The 13,368-nt window shown below is 37.5% G+C and overlaps 2 protein-coding genes across 4 annotated transcripts; both read right to left on the reverse strand.

The window, feature by feature from the left end:
- Nucleotides 1-272: 272 nt before the first annotated feature.
- Nucleotides 273-3,662, reverse strand: LOC140038864 (U-box domain-containing protein 43-like). The gene is made up of 3 exons (XM_072084410.1): nt 3,362-3,662; nt 2,530-2,845; nt 273-2,116 (listed from the first exon to the last, which is right to left on the reverse strand). The coding sequence occupies exons 1-3, from the start codon at nt 3,524-3,526 to the stop codon at nt 618-620; spliced, it is 1,980 nt and encodes a 659-aa protein (XP_071940511.1). The 5' UTR covers nt 3,527-3,662; the 3' UTR covers nt 273-617.
- LOC140003808 (U-box domain-containing protein 18-like) lies at nt 3,521-9,065 on the reverse strand. 3 transcript variants are annotated; one of them, XM_072084412.1, is made up of 3 exons: nt 8,271-9,065; nt 4,020-6,950; nt 3,798-3,936 (listed from the first exon to the last, which is right to left on the reverse strand). In XM_072084412.1, the coding sequence occupies exons 2-3, from the start codon at nt 4,588-4,590 to the stop codon at nt 3,911-3,913; spliced, it is 597 nt and encodes a 198-aa protein (XP_071940513.1). In that variant the 5' UTR covers nt 4,591-6,950; nt 8,271-9,065; the 3' UTR covers nt 3,798-3,910. The 3 variants fall into 3 exon arrangements, with proteins under 3 accessions (XP_071940512.1, XP_071940513.1, XP_071940514.1); XM_072084411.1 differs by having other exon boundaries at nt 3,521-6,950; XM_072084413.1 differs by lacking the exon at nt 3,798-3,936 and having other exon boundaries at nt 6,693-6,950; nt 8,199-8,613.
- Between the last annotated feature and the right edge of the window lie 4,303 nt (nt 9,066-13,368).

Genomic DNA, 13,368 nt, shown 5'->3' on the forward strand with positions numbered 1-13,368 from the left:
CCACGATGCCACGACGCGACAGGGAACCATGTTTGACATGCAAGTAGTATGAACGGATTCAGATCCTCTGCACCGTGAATGCAGGGTGCATTGAAGGGTGGTAGATGTCGTATTGTAAAATTAGACGGAGAGAATTAAATGTAGGACACGAATTTCAATGTGTCAAAAAATTTGTTCTATTTTTACATTTTGTTGAGTAATGCCTATATATTTGTTATGATATTGTGTACATTGTTCCGTGCAATTGAAATTTCAAATTACTGCAGAAACCATTGATCCGAACAAACTTCTAACCTAATCTGTATATCAGAAAAAAGCACCGGTTCTCTAGGACCTGGAGAAGCATTTGATCTTGAGGCAAAGTCATTGGGCATACAGACATGCTCTAAACCACCTAGACTTGTGCTATCAGAAGATCTTTATGGTGATCATGAGAGAAACTATTACATAGTTGCAATGCCAAGTTTTACGCTTTGTAGAGGGACTTACCAGGGAAGAAGAAGGGGAAAACCAAGAAAGAAAATCTGGAAATTTTCCCCTCCATCGAAGCAGTACAGGCCATATTCTTAAGCATCTGTATTGCATAAAATCTGTCTAAATAAAATAGAAAGTATTTTTCAATCACTTATTCCAGCAACAAGAGAGGTTGATGATCTTGAGTGGCGATCAATGAGTAGCAGAACTCTAGCTGCCTTTCTCTGAAGATGTCCCTCCTCATGTATACTGCGTCCAGTCAGACCAAAAAGAGGTACCTTGGCTGTTGATCCGTACAAGTCTACCATATCCTTTGACATGAAAATCTTCTCCAAAAGGCCTAAAGCCTCTGCCTTTAGCGATTCTTGTCCCCAACTTAGAACCTCTACTAAGGGTCTAATTGCATTATTCTCATGGAGGACATTGGCACCTCGGTGAGGAGATTCTTCGCGAACCAGGGTGGAAAGCGTTTGAATAGCTTCATAAGCTGTGGCATGGACATTTCCTTGTAAGAGTGTAACCAATTCAGGCAATGCATTTGCCTCCAATAAACAGAATGTTGTAGTAACACTGCAGACCACCCCATGCACAGGACAAATTTTACCCCTTGTCCAGAGAATAGACCAGCAACCAGCTATTTTGGGCATAACAGAAAGCTCTGAACTGCGCATGGAAAGATCACCTAGTAAAGCAGCTGCTCTTGCTTTCGTTGTCACTGAAGCATCCCTCAGAAAGCTTACAAGCAAGGGATATGCACCCAGGTCAACCACAGAATGCTGAAACTGAATATTTGTTGGATCCGTGAACCTGAAGAGAGCACTCAGAGCATTTTCCTTCGCCTCAATGGATTCAGATCTCAAGATACTTACGATTGCTTTCAGTCCACCTATTTCAATTAATTTTTCAGTAAGCCGTATTTCTGATTTTGGTAGGTTAGCTAATAAGCCAGCTGCAGCCATCTGAACATCACTTTTATCCTCATTCTCAAGAAACCCAACTAAAGCCTCTAGCCTTCTTGGTTTAAGAAGATACTCAACAACTCCTTGGGGTTCATGCTGGGAGAAGAGGAAGAGAAGATTAATTGCTGTTTCCCGTATTTCCTGATTTGAGTCATCTAGAAGAGGAAGGATGACACTAACACCACTAACACCACTAGCTGAAACTGCTGTTTTAACAAGTCCTGCATCTGATTGACAAATTTGAAGAAGTGCATGCAAGGCAGGCCTACGAACAATGTCTGATATCATAAGATTTTGTTGATAAGCCAGTAGGTTGGTGATAACAGGCTCCAACTGCAGCTGCATTCCGTTTTCATTGACCAGGAATTTAGTTCCATCACCATCAGAAGAAAGATTTTTAAGGATTTCAGAGCACTTAGCAATTATAACTGTCCGTAAGTGAGAAGAGAACATTAGATCCAATATCAGACGGACACCACCAGCATCAGCAATAAGCTTTTTGATTTCATGTATGCCTGATAATTTAACAAGTGCAGATAATGACAACTCTTTTACTTCCATACTTTCAGCTAACATTTCCAGCAGAGGACTTATCACTCCTGCACCAACAAGCTTTATATGATCTTCATCCAATTCCAGACTAAGAAGTGCTCTCACAATTGACATTCTTGAAGATGCTGGTCCTGGGAAGTAGCCAAATAATCAAACAACTTTCTAAACTCTCATAGATCCCCAGAAAGAGGCAAGGAAAACCACTCTTATCAGTTTTAACTGAGGACAATGGGAACTGACATGAACAAGGGAAAAGAGAACTTCTCTCTTTATGTCAGCAGAAGTGTACTAATATTGTGTAAAATGTTCTACTTCTAAATTCTCACACCTTGGCAGCATATACTTATCAAGTTAAGAACCTAATGGTGCATCTACAGAAGCTGTTAAATTGGATCTCTATCCAAATTGCAGACAAACAGCAATCTCAGCTGTGTATTTCTCTTAGAAAAAACAAAAGTGAGGAGCCAATGCTAAGAAGTAACAGTTCACAATCATGTAAAATAAATTGGGCAGCAAAGGCTTTATAATCATTTGACTTGCTAACCTTCATTAACTCTGTCAACAAGTGGCTTATACCAATGTGCTTCGGCAGCCTTCAGTATATTCTCCTCCTCATCACAGAGCTTCATAAGAATTGCTTCCGCTTTCTCAGCTACCTCCCTTGTTGGGCTTTTAAGAAGTTCAACAAGGAACGTAATTGCATTTTTCTGCTGAGAGAGATCATTGCAATAAGCAGTGTTCCACCCTGATGAGTCATGCAAAACCTCATAGAGCAGATTGATTGCAGCCTTTGATACGCTGGAGTCCAATGCTAAGTATGGAATGACATTATAAAACCCCTGATTCTCAATGAATATTTCCTAGAAGTTTGATGGGAGATACAGTATTCAGAAAACAATGAATTCAGATGCACATAAAAATAGCAAATGAGATGTATCTGTGCTTGTCTTTGTCCAAATAATTCAATATTGGAAGGAACTCTAATGCCCACTGGAAAAAGGAAGTTAAACTGAAAATTTAGTGCTGATCCACCCACAACCTAAAAATAGTGCTAATCAACAAGATTCCTATCGTGTATACCAGTACCTGAGCAAATAAAGCTTTAGGAAAGCATTGTATTACGAACATAGACAATTGGGTCTGGACATTTTTTTTATTCTAATTATCAGGTTAGAGGGAAAAAGAAAGGTTCAGGTATACTTGAGCCTAGTGATACTGGATATTGAAAATTGATCGCTTTGATGTGCCAAATTGACATTTTGGAGGCCTAATCTGAGCCAATGTTTACTCTCAAATCAGAAATCAGCTAAGCAACAGAGCTGGTGGGTGCAGGCAGATAATCCTAACTTCCTTTTCCAGGGAAGTAATAAACTGACCTTGTTTCTTTCATTCCCTTCAACAATGTCATTCAACGCATTCATTTTCTGAATATTTACGTCATCATCATGCAATGGACTAATTATAGAGACCAAAATCTCAGTAAGTCCTCCAATGGATATCCAATCCTTGTTGATTGAACTCTCTTTAATAAGCTCTTGCATGCAGCTGAGCGCCTCTTTAATTGATGAATCTGCCTCAGAAAGCAATTTTTCGTTGCATGATCTGATTTTCACACAATAATTTAGCTCTCTCCACTCTTGGATAGACTGTGTCTCAATCGAAGGTTTGACCTATATGAACAATCTTCAAGAATTTCACCTGTTTCTGGATCAGTTTTTTCTCCACTGTTAAACCAAGCTTCAAGAGCTGTTCTCTCACATGCAGTGCCAGTGCAGAGGCTGACAGGATCAAGCATCACATGTCCTGTTATACAACATACAAAAGGTTTAAATGGTTGGATGGCTTGTTCTTTCGGGTCATAGCACTCAATCACTCTAAGCCTTTGAAAATACTGGTTTCTGACTTCCTCGTAATTTCTTGCAGCATCAGCTTGAGATAGCAACTTGATAACCTGCTCCAAGAAGAAAACTTCAGCCATTTCTTTCCTGTTAGCAGCCTCTTCTTTTTCTCTTTTAAAGCTTTCTAGCTCCTTACTTATTTCTGCAGGTTCGATTGGCACTCCAACAGCCCTTGCAATTTCCTTGAGCATGTCATTTGCAAAATCTTGATCTTGTATTTGATCCTTAAGAGCTTGATTCAACTTGTCGACAACCCGCTTCTGAGAATGAGAAGCCTCCAATTCTGCTCTTTGCATTTCATTTTGTAACCTATTCACCTGGTCCGACATCCCTGATAACACTTCTATATTAGCCACTGAGAGAGCTGCCAAAGACTTGCCAATATGTCTCGTGATATCCTGTACTTCCTTAACAATGTTTCTGCATTTAATCAGCAAATAAAATCGACCTTTATTTTTGTATTTTTCAACCAAGTTATTAGCCTTCTTGACATCGCTTTCAATAGATTCCAAAGCTTTCCTTGTTGCTGGAGAGTCATCAAGCTTTTTGGACTGCAATTCCTCTAAAACAACCTGAATGCTAAAAAGATGCTTTGATAGAATCTTGAAACTCTCCTTCTCAAGTACTTCCTTGGCAGCAACTGCTGTCTTAATAATCTGGTTACTAAGCACAGCTAAGATGGTGCCAACAGGTACAAGCTCCGCCATCGCTTTTTCTGAATGTTCTCCTAAATTCAAAATCCCGTCTTTCTGCACGACTTAAATGAGATAAGCAGTGTATCAGAGTCCTACCGTGTTGGGTCTGGAAATTGACAAACTGCATCAAACTCTCTAACATGTTTTATGTCCCAACACTCCAGCAGAGATATCCTTTTATGGATTAACATATGTTAATCAGCCCATTGCATCTAATCCAGCTAAGTAGTAATGATAAACAAGGAAATGCACAGTTAAGGGATTTCATAAATGATGATTGCAGATTACGAATAACAGAAAACAACTAAACCATGCCTTTTATGTGTCCTGAAATTCATGGTCAAGAGAATTCCATCTCATCACCTCAAACTTCTCAAACAGAACTCGAAGCAAAAGGGCAAAAGAGAGAGCAAGAAAATGTGTTAATCTCATAATATTGTCTTAGTAGGACTAGAAATTCTAAATCAACCCCCTTACCAACTACATTCCCTTCCTGGATAGAGATTGATAAGGAGTACTCTTGTATTCAGTATACTACCATGGCAAAAAAAAGAACATTCCAGCTAATCAAAGTAGAAATTTTGTGGGGAGAAGATAAGGGATGGAGATAATTCAAAACAAGACCATGTAAGAAGAATTGATAAGCTTATCATGGACTATGCCACCTGTTTGCTTGTACAGAAACCAGCAGAGGAAAGTCTTAAGCTTTTTCACCATTGAAATCCCAAGCAAATAAAGCTGCAGATGAGAGAAAAACAGACATACCTGATACCACTGAATTTTGTTTTGAGAACTACCTCCAGCTCCAAGTTGCTTGACCAATTATCTAGAAAGGCATTTGTGATCACAAAAACTACTATTTAAGGAGCATATAAGATGAACCATTGACTCTTGCAATGCAAGTCAATGCATGCTAAGAAAATTTCTTTGTTATGTACTAATAATGATAATGCTACGGTGCTACATGTCTGTGACTTTCCAACCATTTTCTACGAAGTAACACTTATTGACCCGATTGACTTCACTGCAGCATAAAGCATCTGAAATTTGCACATAATCCAGATAATCAGACAAAATTAAGTTACAGTAATGTTTGTATCTGAAAATTTTGCCTGCTCTTGTCGTACTTCGTCTTTTTTTCTCCTTCTTCTTCTTTTTTTTGGGTAGAAATACTTTGTCTTGTTGCCTTCCTTCTTTTTCGAGCTTTAACGTTTAGCCAGATTTTGAAAAATTTTCCCAAGAAAAAAAAAATTCTACAGAGTTGAATTGACGATTGACTTGGAATCTCCATTCCTGTACAACATTATGACATTAACGCAATTCTCTTGCATATATCATCAAGTCTTCCTTCCCTTTTATATACACAGAAAAAGATAACCAAATATCATGTCTAGAAGAAAAGGTCATCTCGGTCTTCGTAATTCATATGATGCACTTTAGCGGAACGCAAGAATCTTTCCAATATCAAAAGCTGATCGGCTTTATTTACCCTGCCATTACGGATTTGTAACTGGGGCCGGTAATTCAATTCCAGCTCAAAAAACAAAATGAAAATCCTCAAATCCTTTTGGTTAGAAAAGCAAGTTGACCAAATTTCCTCACCACAAGAAGCATGCAAAATTCTTTACTTTGATTAAACTTTTTCTGCTCTTTAGACTGGGTATTTGTTAGATCAGTCTCACAATTACGGTTTCAGTGGAATTTTTACATAGACCATGGTGAGGTATATCCAACTCCAGGAGCTTCAGGGTTGGACAATTTGGTTGCACTTGTGTTCTGTACATAAGAAAACGGCACACCTGTTAACCTCCAGACTTCTGATTCAACATTCAATTACGAACTGAGTTCACCACACAAAATAAAGGGAGGTGACCACTCCTCTAAAGTTGCTCCTCCTTCCTCCTGATCTACTTGCATTGGTTGGACAATCTCAAGTTTATAGCCACAACATTCTTTTCTCAATTTCATATGCCAGGTATATCACACAGATTGAAGCGCAAAACTTTTGGCTACTGCACATCCAGCAGCAATTTGTTGCTTCAACTTAACGAGAGTTTTGGACAACTTATAACACCTTTTCGACTCTGTTTCTTTTCTGTAGGGGAGCAGAGGAGTAAAAATGAATGTTAAACAGATCAACACAACATCAGAAATGACAAGCGCATTCATCTCCGGTGTACATCTGAGGATTCGACTAAATTTGTTTGCCACACAGGACAGAGAGAGATACAACTGGAAGCTACATTATTGTTACTTACAAAACCAGAAACTTATTGGTTGTTTCTCTTCCGCGCCGACTCCCGTGCCCTCTCTCTTAGTTCCTCTGGTGATGGAGGTCGTGGTGCTTCAGGGGGGTAGACGACATATTGACGCTTTGAGAGGAAAAAGAGGAGATAAATTTAGAATATACCATTCAAATTCAATATACAAAGATGATCTTCGAACTGCCTATAACAAGATAATCAACGCCAAGCAGGTAACAAACTCAATTGAAATGGAAGGACACATTGAAGAAAAATAAGAGAACAAAAGGAAGGCAACAAAAACAAGGGAAGAGGAGTATCACCCAATAATATCACCCACCAGCCAATACTACACTGAATGTATAAGCATAACGACATAAAAAGGTTTTGTCACTACATAGGAACTTGATTCTAGCAAAACTGAGGAAGAAGCAAGAGCTGCATTTACCACATATGGGGGACCATGTGGATAAAAAGTTAATTAGAAGGAAATTAGAAGTTTCATACAGACAGGAGAAAAGGTTAATTTTACAAAATATACTGATTCAACTATTAGGATGAGAATTAGAAAATCTTACTATCAATGCAAAAGGGGCCTGAGTAGCACAGCATGAGTTCCAGAAATTCTCATCATGCACAGCATGAGTTTTCAACTGGCTAATTCATCTTCGACTGAAGACATCGCTGTGCAGCTAAATGATCACAACACTCTATGAGGCTGTCTTAAGCTTAATTTCAGTGATGCCATTATTCTTTCATAGCTACTAATTACTCATTGAGGTCAAACATTTAGTCTCCAATCATTATCGTTTAAAATGGGAAGAACACTACGATGCCCAAACAAACCAGACTTTTCCATCTAAAATGCAAATTTATCAATCACATATATACCCTTTTACAAGATATTCATTTTAAGAGTCAAACACATTATGCCATCAGGTCTCAAATGGCGAAACACATTGAGCAATTGAAGATGTATGCACTCGCAACTCCTCACCAGCAATCCTTACTCAACGCCCTCCACCTAAAACCAGATTATGAAGACAGAACCCCATACAATCCTTTCAAGTTTACTACTTCATTTATCCTCTGAAACTGTCAAAAAATTCTTATATCTCTAAAGGGCAAAGCAAATGACGCGTTGGCTAACATTTCTTTTCTTTTTTCTGTTTAAGTCTCACATTTTCAATAAAGGGGTATTTTATATCATGATGATGACATAAAAAAATTGAATCTTGAATAACGGGTTTTGGTCGAATTCGATAAACTCTCGAGAAACCCAACCACTAAGCAGAAAATGAAGCTAAAAGAAACTGATAAATCATATTATGCAGATATCCACATTAGAAAGAAAGGAAAAGGGTAAAAAGCAAATACATTTCCCATGAATTTTTGGAGATTCTTGGTATTGTTGGCATAGAAGTACATCAGCCCAATCGGGACACTCACATATACTGCAAACTTAGCTATCTCCAACACTCCCTTTGAAGTTCCCAAAGATGACATCTTTCTTGCTTCCTTCCTTCCTTTATACAATCAATAAATATTCTTCTCACTCTTCTTTTTCCCTAACTGGAGAATATATTTTGATCAAAAGATCTAATTTTGAAGCTTTCACTCTAGAAGAAGAAGAAGAAGAAAAACAAGTGAAGGCGAGAGGGGTTTTATTCTTTAAAGATTTTGGGGCTAAAGATTCATCAGACTCTGAAGTGAGAAGCTAGCGACCGACTGTCTACGTGGAAGATTTCTGGAGAGGAGTGAATATGGGACGGACTATGGATGGGCCACATCCACTTAGGAGGTGGCGCAAAGAGTCCAACTCATAACCCCAAAAACTTAATAGGGCCTACAAGATGAAGGTTGAAGGTATCTAGCCCAATAATAAAAAACTTTACACTTCTAAGTTCTAACTTTATATAACAAGCTGAATCCTAATTGTGCTGTTTAAGTTATTAAGCTTGTCCGCAATCTTACACTAAAGGAAAAACTGCAAACAAGAAGGTCAAGGGTAATAAGAGATTAAGGCCATCCTGAAATGAAAGATAATAAAGATCGAAACTTGATTAGGAGATAAGGCAATGATTTAAGAAGAAGTGCATCATCTTTGTCCCCGTTTGGAAAGATGTTTATCTGTGGCTCTGTTGGTGGATTTGGAAAACATGACACGCCTCATGGCGTTTCCTTTGTTTTGCTTTTGGCTGAAAAGAAAAGATTTAGTAGTGGGCAGCTCTGTTTAGGCTGGCCTCTGATACAACCCGAGAGCCACACATTGTCTGCATCGTTTATTACATCTTTGATTTTGGGGGGCCAAAATAGTTGTTCTGATTAATCAAATGGAGAAACCAACAAGTTAAATTTCTTTTTTTTTTTTTTTTGGGAGATCTCTTTTGAAACCAAGAAGTTAATTTTTGCTTGGATTTATGAAAGAATCTCAATTTGGGAGCTGAAACTATCATCATCATTCTCAAGCAGCAATCATAGGAAAAAGCAAAAGAAAAATGGCAATGGCAGGTGGGATGGGGGGTTTTGTTCCAATTATCTCTGTAGACTGTAGCATTGTCATATACATGGGGCACTAACCACCACTTTGTCAATTTAAGCATTGTTAAGGAAGATGGTTTGTCATTATAATCACAGAATTAGTGTTTAAGCATTGCAGAAGTTGATGGCTGCACTTTCTTCTTTTTCAATTATGTTGCTTTCAAGTGTGGCATTGCCAAATATAGAAAGGTGAAACAGCCTATGTACCTCACGCTTAGCAAGATAAAAAAATATATATATATAGGATAGGAAAATAACTTGAATGGCCTCTAAGTTCTACCAAGCCTACTACTTTGCACATCTTTTTCTTTTTCTTTTTTTTTGGTTTTCTTAACATGTATGTTTTGCTAATTTCAACCCCTTTTATGTATTGTGACTATAAAATGTGACCCCTGCAATTAACAGAGTGACCATACCTATAAATTTTAAGAGTTGAATGGTATCTTTGAAGCACATACCAATTTAGATACTAAAAGTTAAATTATATCATGTCACATACAACTGCAGGATTAAATTAGCAGTGCTGGGATCCTCACGCAACATTTTTGCTGGTGCAGACAACAATTTTCTTTATATAAGAAATGTAAATGACTAGATCTTGACAAGGATGTGCAGATCTTGTACACTTTTCTGAGTGGCCCTGAGTTTCTGTGGCGTCTAATTGTGTCTCTTTATTGGCCTAAGTGGAAAAGATATCAATTCTCGTAGTGAGTTCAATGACAAAGGGATGCTGTCAGAACTGGATTAATTAAATGTCAAGTTGCAATTCATATTGCTCTTGTGTCTTGATGTTTTTCATTCTCTAGGATTAATGGTTGTTGAATGACAGGTAAATTTGCTGCCAGGTACTAGTTGTTTGATCTGACGATCTAATTCATAGGCCACTAGTGAAAAAATTGAATGTAAACTCGACAATTAGGTATGATATTTGAGCATCTTCTTTGGATTAACAGTCAGGGACTCCAGGATATGATTATTAGTTCTTTATGCTCTTCTCAAGGGAATGTATGGGGTCTGAAAATGTTAAAGAGAAAACATTACCCTTGTGACTTTTCATAATAAAATCCCCAAAGAAAAACTTGATTTTCATTCATTTCGACATTTCTAGCAAGAGAGGAGTGCGATTTAAGAAACGGAAAAGGGCAGGGGGATCAGAATTCAAAACCTCTACGTTCTGAGGCTTCAACTCATTGACTCGCTCTCCTAAACTTGTCGATACGACAAGTGGAATTGGTTCAATCTTTATTTCCAGGTAACGGTACTTCAAATTATGCAAGCACCAGGTCAGAATTCTGTTGGTTTTTGTCCAAGAATGGAAGTCTTGGAAATATTCCTTGATTAAGGCTGCATAAACAAGTTCTCTAGGTTGTTTAGATACCTTAAATGAAAAACAATTTTGCCAGTAGTATCATGCTGTTTCAAAGAAATGATTTAGCATTATTGTCTTCTGGGAATATGCCACTAGCACATCACAGATTAATCAACCAAACAAATGTTGCTTAATTTCAAAGACCCCACGGCCCATGGGAATAACTCAATGCCACAGTGCTTAATGGCATCATTACAAGGTTGAGTTTAATAATAACAACCAACGGTAGCCAAATTAAGAGATTAATTAATGGGAAGTAGCATCCAGCTGCTAAGTGGGGGCTAAGAAGAGACTTCGTTGACTTGTGCTTTTCCAATATTCTTGAATTATTCATATATAGGTGAACAACTTTGAATATTTTATGTAAACAACTCTGAGCAATTAGGAATGATTCATGCCCACAAGATTTTTCAATTAACCCCCCTTTTTTGGTCAAGAAATTAATTTCAAGAATCATTTTCAATCCACGTTTGCTAGCATTAAAATTAAAACAAAGGATTTTTCTCGAATTGCCCCTCACCAGCTACTCACCAAACTCCCCCCAAACAATTGGGTAAAAGAAATAATTGCAAGTTGAGAGAATCCAAAGAATCTGGGTGATAAACTTTGCTAAATTCAGGTCAAGATGGATTTAAGAGAAGCCCCCCTCCAAAAAAGAAAAAGACAAATGATTTAAGGGAACCCAGAATCTTAAAAGGTAGCAAACTTAACCAACTAGAATATCCCTAGCGCTACGGTTACATATATTGTTCACCATATCATTGCGTGTGCTTTTAGTTCTGCTGTTGGTTCCGAAACACAAGTTACAGCTAGGGTTGTAACCGAACTAAGTTACTCGCAAGTTGCTCGTGATTAGATCAATCAAAAACTCGATTCGAACTCGAGTTGATTGAGTTCGAGTTGCTTGATAGACTTAACAAGTCTAGTTTGAGTATCAAGTAATAAGGTTCGAAGGCTCGTCGAGTTTTATCGAGTTTTTTAAATTTATTTCTTTAATATATATATATATTATTATGAAATTACCCTTGTACTCACAAGAGCAGTTAAATTTATAAAATATTTCAGGTCATATGAAAATTTTTAAAGGGTGATAATGTCTTTTTACTCAAAATTGTTAAGAAAAATGAAATCCCCAAATCCTCTTGACTCGAGATCGATAAGACTCACATTACCTCGAGTCCCATGCGAGTCGAACTCGAGTTCTGTGAGCAATGCACTGAACTCGAATTCAAATTCCAGTAATTTTACTTGCTTGAAAACTTGAATTCAGAAGGAAACTCAAAATCGAGTATCATCATGCTCGAACTCGACTCGACTCGATTCGATTGCATTCCTAGTCGATTGCATTCCTAATTAGAGCACAACACAGAGAGTTTTACTTTCTTGAAACCTTCGCTCAGCCAACAATGGGAGTCTGGTAGCCGTACCCCGCCATCCACTAGGCCAATTGCCTGACTTTTTCACTAAGCAAGTTCCTCCATATAGTTTTTACCTTTTTTTTTTTGGTTACCCTTCACTTAGTCTAGTCAAGTGCTGTCATGAGAGCGCGAACAACCAAAATAACGAAATTGGAACTGAAGGGTCACATAAGATTCTCGAATTATTGCACCCTTTAATTTCTTCTCTGAAAATGAATGAACGAAGCGATGGCATATTGTCAAGTCAAAACGCACCAAAAATTCCAAGGAAGAATAAAAAAACAAACAGCAAATAAAATACACTGGCCTAGGCCCTTCTTATGCTGGCCCTTTTTTTTACTTATTTTGCTCTTTATACAGGTATTTTCTCATGCTGGTCTTCTTCTTCTTCTTCCCATTGTTTCTTCTTGACTTCTCATGAGCTAGAACCTAGCTTCTTTCCTTTTCAATTTTTGTTTAACAGCAACGTTATACAAGTACAGAGATGTAGACCCTAATTAACTTTGCACCATTCACCAAATCTGCCAAGTGGGTTCGCTTTCAACAGCTGAAAACAATGGTACACAATGAGACAGACAAATCAGAGAGACCTAGCTCTCGGTTGTAAACTTTGTACGACAGGCAAATCAGAGAGACCTAGCTCTCGGTTGTAAATTTCAATGTAATCCACTTGCAAGGAACTAGGCAGGAACGGTTGCAGGTGCAATGTTCTTGAATGTTATGTGCATTTTACACATGGCGTAACTCTATTTGTACATGATATAACTTACTTTCAACAAAGTGTACTTTTAGAACAAAATTTTGTGAGTCCCACACATATTGTTAAAAAGTGAGGTACAAGATGAAATTTGGACCGTATAATTTTTTTTGGCTAAATCTTGATCGTGATTTGTTAGGGCAGCTCCAATGGGGGTGTAATGGGGAGCCATTACACCGCTCCAAGATTACACGCATCACCTGTATGATGCGTGTAATCTATTGAATGTGGGCCCTTTGTGCCTTTTTATTTGATTTAACTTATGTAATATTATGTTATGGAGTTCAACTAATTACATTCTGAATTATTAATTAAGTATGGATTATTATGATATCTTTGCATTTGAAGTATCAAATATTTGTTTAATTTCCTACATAATTATTTTTAAAAAAATAACAATATATTATTTTTGAAACATAGAAAAAGATATATTATTCAAACTTAAAAATTAATAATATCATT

The sequence above is a fragment of the Coffea arabica genome, chromosome 3e (genome assembly GCF_036785885.1).
Source record: "Coffea arabica cultivar ET-39 chromosome 3e, Coffea Arabica ET-39 HiFi, whole genome shotgun sequence".
In the NCBI taxonomy this organism is placed as follows: Eukaryota; Viridiplantae; Streptophyta; class Magnoliopsida; order Gentianales; family Rubiaceae; genus Coffea; species Coffea arabica.

What these genes read in the sequence shown, in the direction of transcription:
- LOC140038864 (XM_072084410.1), bottom strand. Translation starts at nt 3,526, where the DNA reads ATGCAAGAGCTTATTAAAGAGAGTTCAATCAACAAGGATTGGATATCC. An exon ending in AAGGGAATGAAAGAAACAAG is followed by an intron (nt 2,846 to 3,361) that starts GTCAGTTTATTA and finishes TCAAACTTCTAG; the next exon opens with GAAATATTCATTGAGAATCA. An exon ending in TGTTGACAGAGTTAATGAAG is followed by an intron (nt 2,117 to 2,529) that starts GTTAGCAAGTCA and finishes GCTACTTCCCAG; the next exon opens with GACCAGCATCTTCAAGAATG.
- LOC140003808 (XM_072084411.1), bottom strand. Translation starts at nt 4,590, where the DNA reads ATGGCGGAGCTTGTACCTGTTGGCACCATCTTAGCTGTGCTTAGTAAC.